This window comes from Rhodnius prolixus, unplaced genomic scaffold (genome assembly GCF_049639745.1).
Source record: "Rhodnius prolixus isolate KJV_2025 unplaced genomic scaffold, Rpr scaffold_3, whole genome shotgun sequence".
NCBI classification, from domain to species: Eukaryota; Metazoa; Arthropoda; class Insecta; order Hemiptera; family Reduviidae; genus Rhodnius; species Rhodnius prolixus.
The window spans coordinates 20,108,949-20,123,996 of NW_027411603.1; the positions used below are offsets into that span (position 1 = coordinate 20,108,949).

The following is a 15,048-nucleotide window of genomic DNA, read 5'->3' on the forward strand; positions in this document are numbered from 1 at the left end:
AGCCTAAAACAATTGATCTATAAAAAGAGACAAAAACAAAAAATATACTATTATTATTCGGTAAGAATGCAATCAATTTCTAAATTATCTTAAGAACTCTTACAAATTTCTCTGCAATTGACCTACAAATGATTATTGTATGCTTAGAAAGTGTAATATACCGCGGAATTCCTACATAAATATTAGTCAATATTGATTCAAAGCGGATTATTAAAAAATAATTTGTTGCACCAAAAGAAATAAACTTAAGATTCCTAACTAAACTTCATCATGTACTTTAAATGTGCGCTGTTTTTAAGTTAAAGAAATTCAATAAATTTTCATTTAAATTATTCGCAAAATTTATATTTTCCCAATTTTAATTGCAAAAATAAATAATAAAAAAAAACGGATGAATAAGTTGATATTAATGTGTTTAAGAATATAAGGGTTAAAAATTGGTTTTATGTTGTGGGAGGGCGCAGTTGAAGGGCCGTTCTATTTTTAGAGCTCATCGATCGATGTGGGTTGGTGCTCTCTTCAGTCTACTATTTCCGTGCCAGTCTCATACAAATTATTCACACTTTGGATACATTCATTGTTCTCCCTTGTTGCCGCGAAATTACCACTCTTTCTCCTCAGGTTTTCTAGCCCCCTTTTTTATCAAAATTCAAATGCCCACATTTCTATCGCTGAACTCTGATACGAACTAGATAGCTTACTGTTTCTAATTAAGTAAAATTTAAATAGATTAGTCCTTAATTTTTGTTATTAATCTCTTTAAAAAGTACAGAAGTAACTTTCAATTTTCTATTTCTTGAAATATCTCATTGAAAAATGTTGTGACACCAAAAAATATAAAATATTTAAAATATGCATAAATTCTTATAGAGAACATGCTCGTATTTATAAGATTTCAGTCAATAAAAAGGAGTTTTCCAGTTCCCTAATTTTTTTTCCAAATTATTTATTTGTTTTAACTTCTATCTGTGTCACCCACTAATAAACTGTTTTTCAACAATTAGCAGCAATAAAAACAACTCATTAAATAATTAATAAATACAATTAATTATACGATAACAAAAAGAAAACTAAAAAAAAATGTCGCATTATGTCTTCAGAGTTCTGCTTATTATGAACGAACGTCAAAAATTGCCGGTCAAAAATTTGGGAACACCTAAAATAACAATTTATTGTATTTATATTTGTCAATCTGTTGATTATTTTGAATGAAATGAAATGTCAGTGCAAAATAAAATCAGTCAATGTTTTATTTAATCTATAAACAATAGTGTAAAGTTTAAAAAAAAAAAATCATTATAAAGTAAATCTATTCCAAAAATAAAATTGTCATTGGGCGACTTTTTATCAATGTGGCTACCTCGCAGTTAAATTACTTCCCTTACAATTCTAGGCATTCTCCTATAAAATTTATTGGTTGTTCTGAACTCAATAATGCTCCACACTTTGTAAAGTAAACCACCGCAGAGATCTGGAGAATTCAGCTCATCACTCAGTTGTTTAGTTTGGTTCAAATCCGGGGATTGTGTCAGCCAGACCCTTATTAATATCATAAGTCTCATTTTAGTAGCTAAAACTTTTTAACTCACAAGCAAGCAAGTCACGGCAAGTCTAATATATATATTATAAAGGAGGATTTGCCCTCTATTTTAAAGAAACCCTTTTACAACTGTCATATGGGACAGTTTTAATTTAAAATAATAAATTTACACATTAATGAAATATGTCAACTATGCCATCAACTCTTATAAATTAACAATAAAGTTGGATCTAACTGGTAAATAAACATTATTTACATATATTTAAGTACAAAATTTGCAACACAAGTTGTGTTCATTGTTTTGTCATATAATGCAAGAACAGACAACTATATTATACACATATATGCTTGCCTAATCCTCTTGCAATGACTGAAATGCCCCAAGCGCATATATTCTTTTAATTAAAGAATTGGTTAGCAAAGTGTTGCATTACATTGAAATGCTCCATAGTTACAACCATCCAATGTAGAAGCCGTTTTACAAACCAATGATCGACAAAGCTTTCCAACTTATTGGCAAGCGACCCATGGCCGCTTAGAATGATCAACACTTTAAACTTTTGCTACCCATATCGGTGATTGGTGACAGTAATGAGTGTATCGTCAATCCTTTGTGTCTGACTACCTTCTATCTTTTCTGTGAAATCTTTTCTTATTATTGTATCTTCCCAGAGTTAACTATTCTGCTACAGACCTCTAAATTGATACACCAACATTCCAAATAACCTCCTGCATCTTCCTCAACTTGTAGACCAATCAACAGGCATAGGGAGAAGAAGAGACATCCTTCCAATCAAGTTAGAACTTGCAGAGATGACATGTTTGGCAGCAACTTTTTATTGACAAATGTTTGATTATACGCAAGGATTATAGACGTCTGGAGACTGCCCTCTTTTCACATCTAAAATACCAGACTTCGTACGTCAACGAAAGGGCTATTAAATCATCATACTGAATTGCTCAAGTGTAACCTTTTTACTCCCTAATACTTTTGATAACATGTTGATCATTTCTTTTTGTTTAATTCTTTATACTCGTATATTCCTCATGTTGGATAAATGTTAGACTGTCTTCAGTAACTATTCTTAAGTCTTTCCATAATCCTAACTAATCCCTTTTCTAATTATTTAGAGTAGCCACCTTGAACTAAACCTGGGCATTAGCGACGTGCTTAATTGGTTATAGTTCAATTTATTTACTTCAGCCAAATGCTTCATGTATTTCCTTGAGTTAAAATCAGCTAGATCGTCTTTTTAGTCAGCTACTATCTGATCTACTTCAATCTGGCTGTCCAGCAACTCAAAAACTATAGTCCAAATGAAAAGTTCAAGAAATGAAAGTTCAGATTCCTGAGGGCATCCTCATGGTACTATTTTTTGTTTTTTTTTACTCTGCCATAATTAGCTCGAATAGTTAACTACCTAATGTAAAGTAACTAACATTAATTTATTCAGTTAGAACGCAGTTTCATGGCCTCAAGTCTTCTGAAAATACTACCTTCCATAAATTATCAAAAGCCTTGGCAAAATCAAGGAATATTCCAATTAAGTACTTTGATTAAGAGTCATGTTCAGTAGTCAGAACGTGGCTAATTGCATTCACTGTATTGCCGTCCCTAACAAAGCCACATTGATTAACAATCCAAATTGGTTCTATCGGAGTTTCTTCTATTGTTTTTTTCCCCTCCCAACATTTTCTAAATTACCGAGAGTTACTACGTGTATATTGGTCTACAAGATTCTGGTTCCGACTTATTCTAATCATACGAGTTTGCTACTAGTTTTAATTACAGCTGACTGTCAAAAGCTTGGGAAAGTTCCCTCATTTAAACCTCTCATAAACAGTGCATTACTTCAGGCCTAACATCCCAAAGACGCTTTATGACTTTAATCATAGCTGCAGATGACACTACTTCATCACTATCTAGCTCATCATCTGCTAAATACCGAATACAGGCCTCATTATCAGCTCTAATTCCTTTCGAAACCGCATGCTTCCTTAGAGGCAATATGTTAAAATTATTTTAAAAGATCAACCCCAGTTGTAGATTCATTTCCATTAGCTAAATTAATATATTTAAGACAAGTTCCTGACTTGCCCCCAACCTGTTTATAAACAATGCTTCAAGGGTCTCTCTCGCTCTGAATTTGAACCTATTCCATTCACCATTCTTTATTTTTCCTTTCAATTAAGGAATTATTACTAATTAGCTTGAGCCTTAAAGGAACCTTTATTTGTCTGAGCAAAAGATACTTTTATTTCTGGAATATTTTTCTAATAGCATTAACAAATAAGTTGTTAAATATTTTGGCATCTGAAGTGTGCAAACAACATGTCCATCTCTTGCTTGAAGAGTTCCCAGTCAGTGATTTTCAAAGAAAGTCTACATCAGGAACATCTAATCAGCACCGCGAATAAAATCAAATACAGCGGTGATCAGTTTGACCAACTGTACCAACGGTCCGAAAAACAAACCAGACCCGCCAAGGGTAAAAAGTCGAGACTTACGTCTACATGCAGCTTATGCATTGAACTATCATCTATAACTGCACTGCTGACCTTCTCTCGCTTTAACTTCATCCAAGCGATCTTCAAATTTATCATAACAGATTCCTCAAAGTGGTGAATTAGCGTTAGCGTTTATTCCAATCAAAACTCGCTTGTAGCCCAAATCATCGAGACATTAAATTTATTTAGGAATCAATCATAGACTAGACCAGGCTGATAATAAATTGATGCCTCACAAAAATTACCGATCTTTCTAATTACCTCAATGAGGGTAATTAGGAGGAGGTAATTTGGTCTGTTTTAAGTTCCAAAATAGAAGCCCGTGGGTGGTCATAATCAATGGATTTTTGTTATTATGGATATATGAGCATGGATTTCAAATCGGCACATCTTGTTTCGTGTTACAAAGATTCGTATTTACAGCTTGTCTGCTTTAATGCATTGAATGATGTTTCATTTTCACACTGTTATATCGGTCAGTCAGCCTTGCTAAGATTACAACTATCTGTTGGATCTTCCAACTAAAAAATCGAAGAATCAAATAAAAATCGAAGAAACAAAAACATATAGATGAACTAATGCATTCATTTGAGAAAAGTATCATAAAACAGACAAAATACAATCATATTCCATCATTCATAACAATCATCAGTCAAAACCAACAGCCGTCAAAAACCATACTTCAATTTTTGTATAAGGATGATTGAAATTAACTATTACAACCCAATCACTACGATTAACATCAGATGTCAAGTGTTTAAAGAGTATTGATATTAGTGTAAAATGAAAAATATTCTTGACTTAACAAGCATTCAATCTCAGCAGAAAAACTTCTTTAAAACAAGGTTTTGCAAATCTACAATGAGTGGTCAAATGCAAGTTTCCATTATTTTGCAAACTTTACACAATTTTAGACATCTTCAACAATCTGTGTCACCTTAATAATTTGTTATGTGATATTTACAAAAAACGAATTCCGGACTCTCAAGTATCGAAAAAGTATCACAAATGGGTATATATTAGATTAATAATTCTAGATAGTGGGAGTGCTCTAAATAAATTTAGTAAAAAGAAGCACAAACTATTAAAAAAAAAATCCAAATCTTTGTAGCAAAGAAAGAAGAGCTGAAATTCTTCAGAAACCAATGCTTTAGAATTTTATATTAAAAATATTTCTAAAATTCAAGAAATTTATTGATCTTTATTATTAGATTATCGAGTCGAAGAAAATTACTTATTTTCGAAATTTAAACCCCATTCAAAGAAGAATTAGCCACCGTAAGTTGCAATTTTAACTTTTAATTTAAATGAAATGGCACACTTGAAAACGAGTTGAGACTAAATGTACGAATTTCAAGTTTTTAGGTCAATCCTCTTAAATAAAATTTTGTAGAGTATTACTATGTGAAATTCATATGAATTTTTCATTTCTATGTTTTGGCATCAACATGCTTTACTTCCAACTTTGTAATACATATATAATATATGTGCCGTCAATTTCCGAAGTGGTTGAGTGAGGCCTGCCTTGAATACATAATTGTTTTCATGAAGTTAATTACATTAATTATAGTACTCACATAGTACTGGCAAAACATTCTGGAAAAAAACAAAACAAAAAAACAAAGTGAGAGTCAAAAGAATACAATAACTTGAAATGATTTGTAAAAAAACTGTTGGTTTATAGCCAAAATACGATTTATCTTGCTGCAATTCCCAAGTTTTCTTGGTCAATTAAAGAGAATTAGAAATCGAGTTTTTTACTGAATAGTTAATTTCTTTCTCTCCGTATAATGTTTTATTGTATTTGTAACGTATTGCAAATCGAGAAGCCAATGATATTCCAACTAAAGCTGTTCCTAGATACTTAGTTTTGAAATATTTCTAAACTAAACTTGTAGTGTTGAATATATCTTTAAATTTACAAAATAGATTTAAATCAATTTCAAAAATAATTATAAGAAATAATTAAATAATGGGATTAGCAGAAATAAAATATAAATTGAATTTAAATTATGAAAAATGTATTTAACTGTTTTTTTTTTCTGTTTTTTTTAAATAGCAAAATTAGATGGAGTGAAAACGTACATGAGAATGAGACGTGTCCCAACTCAATTACAAGTTAAAGTAATTAAGTGGTTTGACTATCTCTGGTTGACACAAAAATGTTCTGATGAAGAGAAAGCAGTTAGCTGTTTACCAGGTGAGAAAAATCAGTCAAAATTTAGGATTAGCCTCTGGATTAGGTAGGATTAGTATAGTTGATGGAAAATTTCCAGGCCTCAACAAAAGTCTAAAATCTGAAAGACTTATTTCCTATGCATTTAGAGGAGATACTTTTGCTCTAGGTGGCAGAAAGGGCTTATTCTTAGGAGACCCAACAAAATTTCGAAGTAAAGTAAAAGTTCGACGTTCAAAACAAATGCTCAACACTTTAAAGAAACATATTTATGGTTTCCAATCAAAAATTTATTATGAAAATGACTATACTTTTTTAAATACAGTTACTTTAAAGCAGCAAATTGGTTAGCCTAAGGAAACAAACCACTTCTTTGATATTTTCAGTTTTTAACTGCAATTAAAAATTAAATTTGTTTTCTAATGATATTTGCTATTGTGCTTTAATGACTGATTTTATTTTCAGACAAACTAAAGGCAGAAATAGCTATCAATGTACACTTAGACACACTGAAAAGAGTGGAAATATTTCAGAATACTGAAGCTGGTTTTCTGTGTGAACTTGTACTGAGATTAAGGCCTGTACTCTTCTCACCTGGCGATTACATCTGTAGAAAAGGTATCAATTATCATCTATTTAAATTGTGATGGAAGTTCTGCTTTAATATGCTAAACATGAACAAATAAAGAATATTACCGATTTCAGACATAATTTGTTGATTTTTTGCCAAGCTTTCGATTTAAGGAGTAGGTCATCATCAGAGTTAATGCTATTAATAATTATAATATTTTTTCATTGTTAATAGCATAAGCCCGGAATTGTCAAATCCCTAGGTCGAATGTTGGGTAAAAAAATTTAAAAAAAAAAAAAAAAGTGACTGAAATTGACAATATTCTTCCTTCTGGATTATTGAATCATCACGAAAAACGATGAAAAATACTCAACACACTAAGTAAATTTATGTTTATACAGTTATATTTAATATAAATTATAAAAAAGTAAAATTTTGAATATGATTTATATCTTATCTTATATTTTGATACAGTTGATTAATTACAAGAGAAACATACTTCTGTGGATACATTATGTACCAAAGCTTTTTTTTAGTAAAACTGTTGATTACTTCTTAAATGTTAGATATTTTGGATTTAAGTTTTCAAGAAAGATGTTCTTAATTTTATGAGACCATTGCCTTTGCTGTAATCTTCTTATATACGAGGGTCGTTTGAAAAGTCCGTGCAAAGTCAGAGAGATAGCACTACTGGCGCGTATCGAGGTTATGTTTAGTTAGTAGCATCTCTTGGAAGAACACACACCAAGTTTCAGCCAGATCGGTCTATTTCTTTGTGTTTGGCATTCGTTTGAATCGAGGAAGTCGAGTGATTTTCAAAAAATGGACGAAAAAGAATTTCGTGTGTTGATTAAACACTACTTTATGAAAGGCAAAACGCCTCAGGAGACTAAAGAGAAGCTTGATAAACATTATGGTGACTCTGCACCTTCGATTAGAACAGTTTATAAGTGGTTTCAAAATTTTCGGAGTGGCCATATGGGCACAAGTGACGCTGAACGTTCTGGACGCCCTGTTGAGGTTACTACTCCAGAAATCATTGATAAAATCCATGATATGGTGATGGATGACAGAAGAGTGAAGGTGCGTGAGATTGCTAGTGCTGTGGGCATCTCGAATGAACGGGTACATAATATTTTGCATCAACATTTGGACATGACAAAGCTATCCGCAAAATTAATGGAAATAGGGTTCCAACTCGTTTCACATCCCCCCTATTCTCCAGACTTGGCTCCCTCGGACTACTATTTGTTCCCCAATATGAAGAAATGGCTGGCGGGAAAAAGATTTTATTCAAACGAGGAGGTGATTGCAGAAACGAATGGCTATTTTTCTGACTTGGACAAATCCTATTATTCGGAAGGGATCAACAAACTAGAGCAGCGTTGGACGAAGTCTAAAAGGAGACTATGTTGAAAAATAAAAAAGGTTTACCCCAAAAAATTAAGTAGTTTTTATTTTTGCACGGACTTTTCAAACGACCCTCGTACTTCAAACCATTAAAACTGTTTACTTTGTTCTGTAGGAGAGGTTGGCAAGGAAATGTATATTGTAAATAGGGGTCGACTTCAAGTGGTCGCCGACAATGGAAGAACAGTTTTAGCAACTCTAAAAGCAGGATCTTATTTTGGTGAAATTAGCATTCTGAATATGGGCACAGCAGGTAAAAATTTGGGTAAATATCAACGCAGCTTGCACATTGGTTGCACAAGTTGATGACTGTAATTGTTCAAATTGAATTAAACTCTCACTCTTCGTTCATTTGTTCTATTTTTAAATTTTATTCATTTAAGAATTATTATCCTCGTGTTGTTTGAATATTTAATTAAATTGTTAAACATTTCCTTGAAAAAGAAATAAAATAAACAAATAAATTGGTGAACCAACTGAGTGAAGGGTTTAAGAAGTGAAAGAGGCTTGAATTGTGATTTGTATATTTAAAAAAACTACTATGCAAAATCATGATAAAAGTTGAGACAATTCATTCCATTACTCAGTTAATTAAACGAGGTACTTAATTATTGTAGTTCATTGTTCATAATTATTGGAATAGTACGTACTTTATACACACCATAAAATATAAATAAACCTCTTCATATAAATTATTTGCACAAGTTTGAGGATCCAGACCAGGTAAAGAGCTATCTTCTCATAGTTCAAGGACTACTTACAATCTAAAGTCCAACAATTGCTCTTTTTAGGGAATTTCGTACTTTATGTACGAATCCTGTTCCACCTATCATTTAAAAAATCTCTCTATCAGAACCTATTTCAAAACGGTTTTGAACATCTCACATGTTTTGTGAGATGATCTGCTTCTTCGAAGATTAATTCCTGGTCCAGTCTTTCTTTACAGGATATATACTTTTTAATCAAATCTTATACAGCCATTTTATTTCTCTCTTTCATTATAGTTTTTACATTCATTAAGGCAACATGCCAAACCTTAGGAAAGCAGTTTTTTGGGGCGGCGCGCATAGACCATCTTGTAGGATGTAGTAGAATAATTTTAGTACAAGTGTAGAGAAACAAGAAACTGTGGCAAGAGAAAGAAAGATGATATTCTGCTAGTTATTCATTGCAAATAATGAATTTACTGAAGTTATTTTCAACTTTTTTCCTAATCAAAATCTTAAGGACCCGTTTAATAAAATGACAGTATTATTGAAGTTATATAAAGTTCTTTTAGAAATTAAAAAAAAAAGAAGCTAATTCTTTCAAATTCATCTCTCTTTGGACATTCCAGAACTTCGAACCATCCATTGTCATCCATTCCATAATAATCATCCATTTTAAGATATTTTCCCGTTTAATGAGAACTACTTCTCATTGCATAGTTTCGATTAATTATTTTTTCTGAAACTTTTATCATATTTTTGGCCCAACTAGTAAAATCATGATCCAGCATTTTAATTTTTCAAAAATATGCATCACTTTTCAGTCAGTGTAAATGAATACTGCTTGGCCAGCCACTTAATTAAGTTTACAAACAAATCTGTTTGTTAGATTTAGTGAATGAAGAATACATTTTTAATTTAAAATGAATAGAACATTCTAGAGTTAGAAATGAATGTTAGCTACAATCAAGTAATTAACTAAATTTAATTGTAATTTACGTAATTGTTAACATTTATGGATGTAGTTATCGGGAATCGAGTAGACAGCACACAGTTCAGCATGAATAGCCATCCTCAAATTACCTACTAATTATATAAAAAATATATTACAAACCATAAATTCAGTACTAGAAGAGAAAGTAAGTAATGTCGAATAGGCCATGTGTAGATTGTCAAATGTCCTCTCCACAATAGCGCAAGCAATAATGCATGGAAATTTTGTCTGTAATATTAGAAATTAATACTAATCTAAAAATATTTTCAGGTATTAGAAGTAATAAATTATTTCACAATATAATTTATTCAAACAAAGTAAATGGAAAAAATATTTAAACTATTACATTTCAGTTAAGGTGATGCAAAATAAACCATAATATGGTGATACATTAGGACTAGGCTTGGTCTTTTTGTACTTATTGGGTATAGCTATAGCTTTGCTTTAATCCTGAATTTCTGATTATTTTTTAATTTGCTAATATTCCTGAAAATATGATCAATATTTAGTTAAAAAAGTAGTTTGAGTTAAAATGTTTACAAATGGAATCAAATGGAAAATGTGGTTGGATCCCTCAAAGTTGAATACTTTCGTTGACTTTATTCTTATAGCAGGCATTTTCCTTATTTCCATCCGGCTTCCGATTTTCATGAATCAGTTGATTCATAAGACTGACTCAAGTTAATCCAGCCTAGAAGAAAACGTTCATAAAGTGAATGTATGTCTATGTTGCATCTTATCTGAAAAAAAAATCTTTTGTTGTCTTATTCAGAAAAAGTATCTACTATTCTCAGTATTTCAGTCTTTAAATTCTTACAAAATGATTTGAGGAAAGGGATTAGCTCAGAGGGTAGCCTAAACTGGATTCCAACGCTAAGATCCCAGGTTAGGATTCAGTTGCTGGCCTTTAGATTTTCTCCACCTAGAAGCTTCTTACAGTTCACTGTACGCCGATGATCAGTGTTGCCTGTAAAAAGAGGACACTGTTCGGAGGCCGAAAATGTACTGAAAAAAAGTTCCAATGACCTATGAAGTTGACGTGCTTTAAATGAATAAATAAAGATTGGCTGCAAATTGATGAATATTATTTTAGTACTATGCTGAGATTGCCCCATTCATTGCGCTGACCGGCCAAAATAATTTCAGATAAAATTTAAATAGTTTGAAAAAAAAAACCACTTTCATTGCCTCTTACAATAATCCCCACCCTTTCACAAAATGGACCTCAGCAGCGTAGTGGCTAGTTCATTGTCGTTTCCATCTTTTCCCAGAGAAAAATCGACTATACTACCACGTGTAGTAGCTATATTTCTTGTGGATTCCTTTGTATCTATCTTAAACTTTTTTTGGCCTAGCTTTTCTTCGTAAAATTTCTTCCATAGATGAAATTAATCTGTTGCTGACCACGTATTTTCTGAATGCAGGTTGATGAAGTGACACCACCGATCGATGAAAGACCATGATGTGCATTCTTTAATATATTTACAATTGCTTAGCTAATGCGGATCATAAACATAAATTTTAGAGATCAACCTTTTTGATGATTAGAAGTTGAAGAAACTCTGTTATCATTAATTAACTAGAGAAAGAAAAATCGGATTAGCAAGTTTCAATTTTTTCAAATCGGCAAATTGTTTGGTATTTTATTAAAACGCTAAAACTCATTCATTTTCTTTGGTTTAAAAAGCAATTCCAAACATTTTACGGAATCTTGTTATCTCTTCCAATCAAGCAGCAAGAGAAAGTAAATATCTTTCTCCAATTCTATGTGAGCAATATTTATGAAAGTTTTTTTTCGATCCTAAGATTTTGGCTTTTTCAGAAGGTCCCTTATCACTACCACGATTTCTCACAAATTAAGTTTAAACAGTGTAACCAGATTGGTATTATCAAAGGCAAGAGATAAAAAAATATCTAAAATTCGCTTTTAAATTCTTAACAGTCTTGAATTGATGAAACATATTTTACCATTTTCTCATCTGCAGCAATAGTATTTATCGTTCTAATAATAAATGTGTTTAATTCTTTAACAAATACAAATTACTTTAAAGAGTATAATGTGCAAATAGGAAATAGAAGAACTGCTTCAGTGCGCTCTGTAGGATACAGTGATCTGTTTGTACTTTCGAAAAAGGATATGTGGGATGTACTGAAGGAATATCCAGCGGCTAGAGTGAGATTAGAAGCAATTGCGGTTAAGCGATTAGAAAAATATAAGAAGGCACCTCTTCAAAAAGGTAACGAACGCTTAGCAATTTATTTTTTAAACTGATAATCAATTGTATTTTTTATTAGACAATAAACTGTTGTCATTCAGTCATTCTATTTCGGGTGAGGAAATTCGTCCTTCGCATAGTTTCAAGAAGTTTAGGTTATTAGTTACCACGAATATATTAATATATCACTCTTTTGCAAATGTAAGCTCACTGTTTTCATTGTAGCTATAGAGGAGGGAGGTGTGTGATACTTTCACTTGAGATGGAGAAATGCGGAATGGTTTGCAAAGGTAGGCCGGTACTAGCTACATAAGGTCGAATCAATCCAAATAGTTAGAATAGTAAGATAAGTCAGGCGGAGGTTACAATTAATAAAAATATCTCAAAGAACAGTCCCTAAAAAGTTTTTGTCTTTTTCAATCTGCGAATCAACAAAAATGGAAGTTTTGAAATAACCTAACTAATTAATGAAATTTTAGCTGCCATGGGACGAAGTCAATCTACTCCAGGTTTAGTGGAAACTAGAGGAAGAGTTCCATTAGAAGACATGTGGGTCTCACCCATGGATCCCATTATTAGAGGCACTTCAAGCTTGGGACCTCCATTTTCTAATAATTCCATTTTTAGTCCAACGTTAAGCCCTGTATCGAGGTAAGTAAGATAATTCATTTTACTCATTTGTAACATTTTTGTTGTAACAGTGTAATAATCTAGATTTATATAACAACTACCTGCATTTGTGGCGTCAACTCAACAGAAGTGAATCTCTTCAAAAACTGTTATCTTTTTTTTTGTTAATCGACATTTATTGGAAGAAATTTGTGCAAGGAATGAATTAATGAATGTGTCACTAATTTTAAAAGTTTTCATAGTTCTTCTAAAGAAAAGTAATAGCCTATTTTTCAGGCGGAGCTTAACGTCGAACTACCAATTAGTTGACCTACGCATTTTCAATATTTGTGTTTGTTAATTTGGCATATTTTATGTTCCAGTTTTAGCATTGATTAAAGAATAACTTTTCAAATGATGATATCATTTAAAAAAGCAATAATCGAGCTTTTAAATTTAATAATTCATTGATTTTTGTTAGTTAAGGAACTATTGCGATCTTTAGTACCTCTAAGACTGCATGTCATGGTTTAAGTTCATTGCGATTCATGGACTATTGATTACCAAATATTTTTTTTTAAGCTACACCAGTAAAGGGGGAAGCAATTTGCTTCTAGCAGTACAGTAAATGCGATTACGAAAATGTTTATATTTTGTATAATCATTTAAATATCACTAACTGATAGACTTTATATATTTTCCATTACATTGATGATTTCGCTTGATATGATTTTCCAGGAGCTTGGTGCGAACTACCGAGTCAGCATTATCTGTAATGTCTAGTGGCCAATCATCAGACGAGCATAGGCAGGCAGCAACTACAAAACCGACAGGTGAATTATTTATTTACAAACATCTAATGTTTTGTTTGCGCTATAAACTGTCTCTTCTGAAGACAGGAAAAGAACTAGAAATTAACATTCCTAACAACTATTTCTTCTAATTCCTGCAGCTAGCAATGTTTTGGCTAAAAAACCAATAAAACGAAACAAAAACGTATATTTTCCATGAAAGAAATGAAATTTAAAGTTTAATTTACCATTTACTTTAATATTCGCTAACCACTCAGCTAACCGTCCACTAACTTTAAAGTTTGTAATTATGCTACTTTTTTGTAATAACAATCGGTTAAAACTTCTTAATTTTCAATCTTCTAAAGTACCAACTGAAATGTATACACAAGGTTACTTTCGCTCTACAGTCGATTTTTTTTCAATGTCGGCTATTCCATCGTGCTCTTTCAATCATACCACTTTATCCAGACGAATTTCTAGATCTGTAACAATAGGACCAGTTGTATATCTCGATTGTTTGATTTTTTAAATTGCACATTTCGAATCATTTGCATTTTGAATGCAATGGTCTTGTTGCCAAATTTTTGAAATTTGCAAACTAGTGAATTAATGAGGCCGTATCCTTTTCTGTAATAAACAAAATTACTTTATAGATGGATATGGATATATTTGGTATATTCTTATTTCCTGATCTATTTCTTAATCTTCCGTTCTTCGTTTCTCAAGATCCACTGTATGGAACCTCTAAAGACTGCCATCACTATCGAAGGTTCTTTCTCTCAGTTCGAACCAAACGAAATTCTTACATTCTAGTCACCCCGGGGCAATTCTTTTCTATAATTTTGCAAAAAGCCTTTGGCTCTGAATAAATCTGTTCTTGTATTCCCACTTTACTTTCAGTGTCATCATTCCTACAATTCGCTGAATTACTGCTGGTTAAATTTCTGACTCTTTCTTGTCAGGAAATGTTTTATCTGAGCACTAATTAACTTTAACTGATTACTAACAACTAATTAATTTTAAATAAAAATATGTAAATTTCACATATTTATAATTCACAGACTTTTTATATTATAACTTCTTAGGGAATGCATGAAGTAACCAAACGATTAAAAAAAGTAATTGACAGTATTAATTATTTTAATTGCATTTACAATTTATTTATGATAAAATATAGAATTTATCATTGAAGTGATATAAGTAGACCATGTTTTGTATTCTATTATTATTTCTGTTTATTTATTGACAATAAAAGCAGCATTGAAGGCGCGTCTTCTCTGTCAAAAAGTTTTCTAGAAATTGCTTTATTCTTGTCTAATAATAATTATACCAAACACTATACCTACTCGTTTTTTTGCCACTACCAATAAGGGGTGCATTTTTCCCTTCATTTATAGGTGCTGCAATAGACTACATCTATTTATTTCTAAATGTAGATTCTTTCTTATTCGTTCGCAATTTTAGCAACTTTGGAGGAAGTTCGAATCATCAATTTAGAATTTACACCAATAAGACAGAATCAC

The 15,048-nt window shown here is 31.6% G+C and overlaps 1 protein-coding gene across 5 annotated transcripts in view; it reads left to right on the top strand.

The window, feature by feature from the left end:
• Positions 1 to 15,048, top strand: part of LOC141453498 (cyclic nucleotide-gated channel alpha-3-like) — a 98,078-nt gene that overhangs the window by 71,075 nt on the left and 11,955 nt on the right. For 3 of the 5 annotated variants that reach the window (XM_074126829.1, XM_074126828.1, XM_074126831.1), the window contains 6 exons: positions 6,108 to 6,248; positions 6,690 to 6,842; positions 8,321 to 8,470; positions 11,976 to 12,143; positions 12,602 to 12,773; positions 13,470 to 13,564. In XM_074126829.1, the coding sequence (XP_073982930.1) occupies positions 6,108 to 6,248; positions 6,690 to 6,842; positions 8,321 to 8,470; positions 11,976 to 12,143; positions 12,602 to 12,773; positions 13,470 to 13,564 (879 nt within the window). The remainder of the gene's footprint in view (positions 1 to 6,107; positions 6,249 to 6,689; positions 6,843 to 8,320; positions 8,471 to 11,975; positions 12,144 to 12,601; positions 12,774 to 13,469; positions 13,565 to 15,048) is intronic. The other 2 variants (XM_074126830.1, XM_074126832.1) reach the window with 1 other exon arrangement.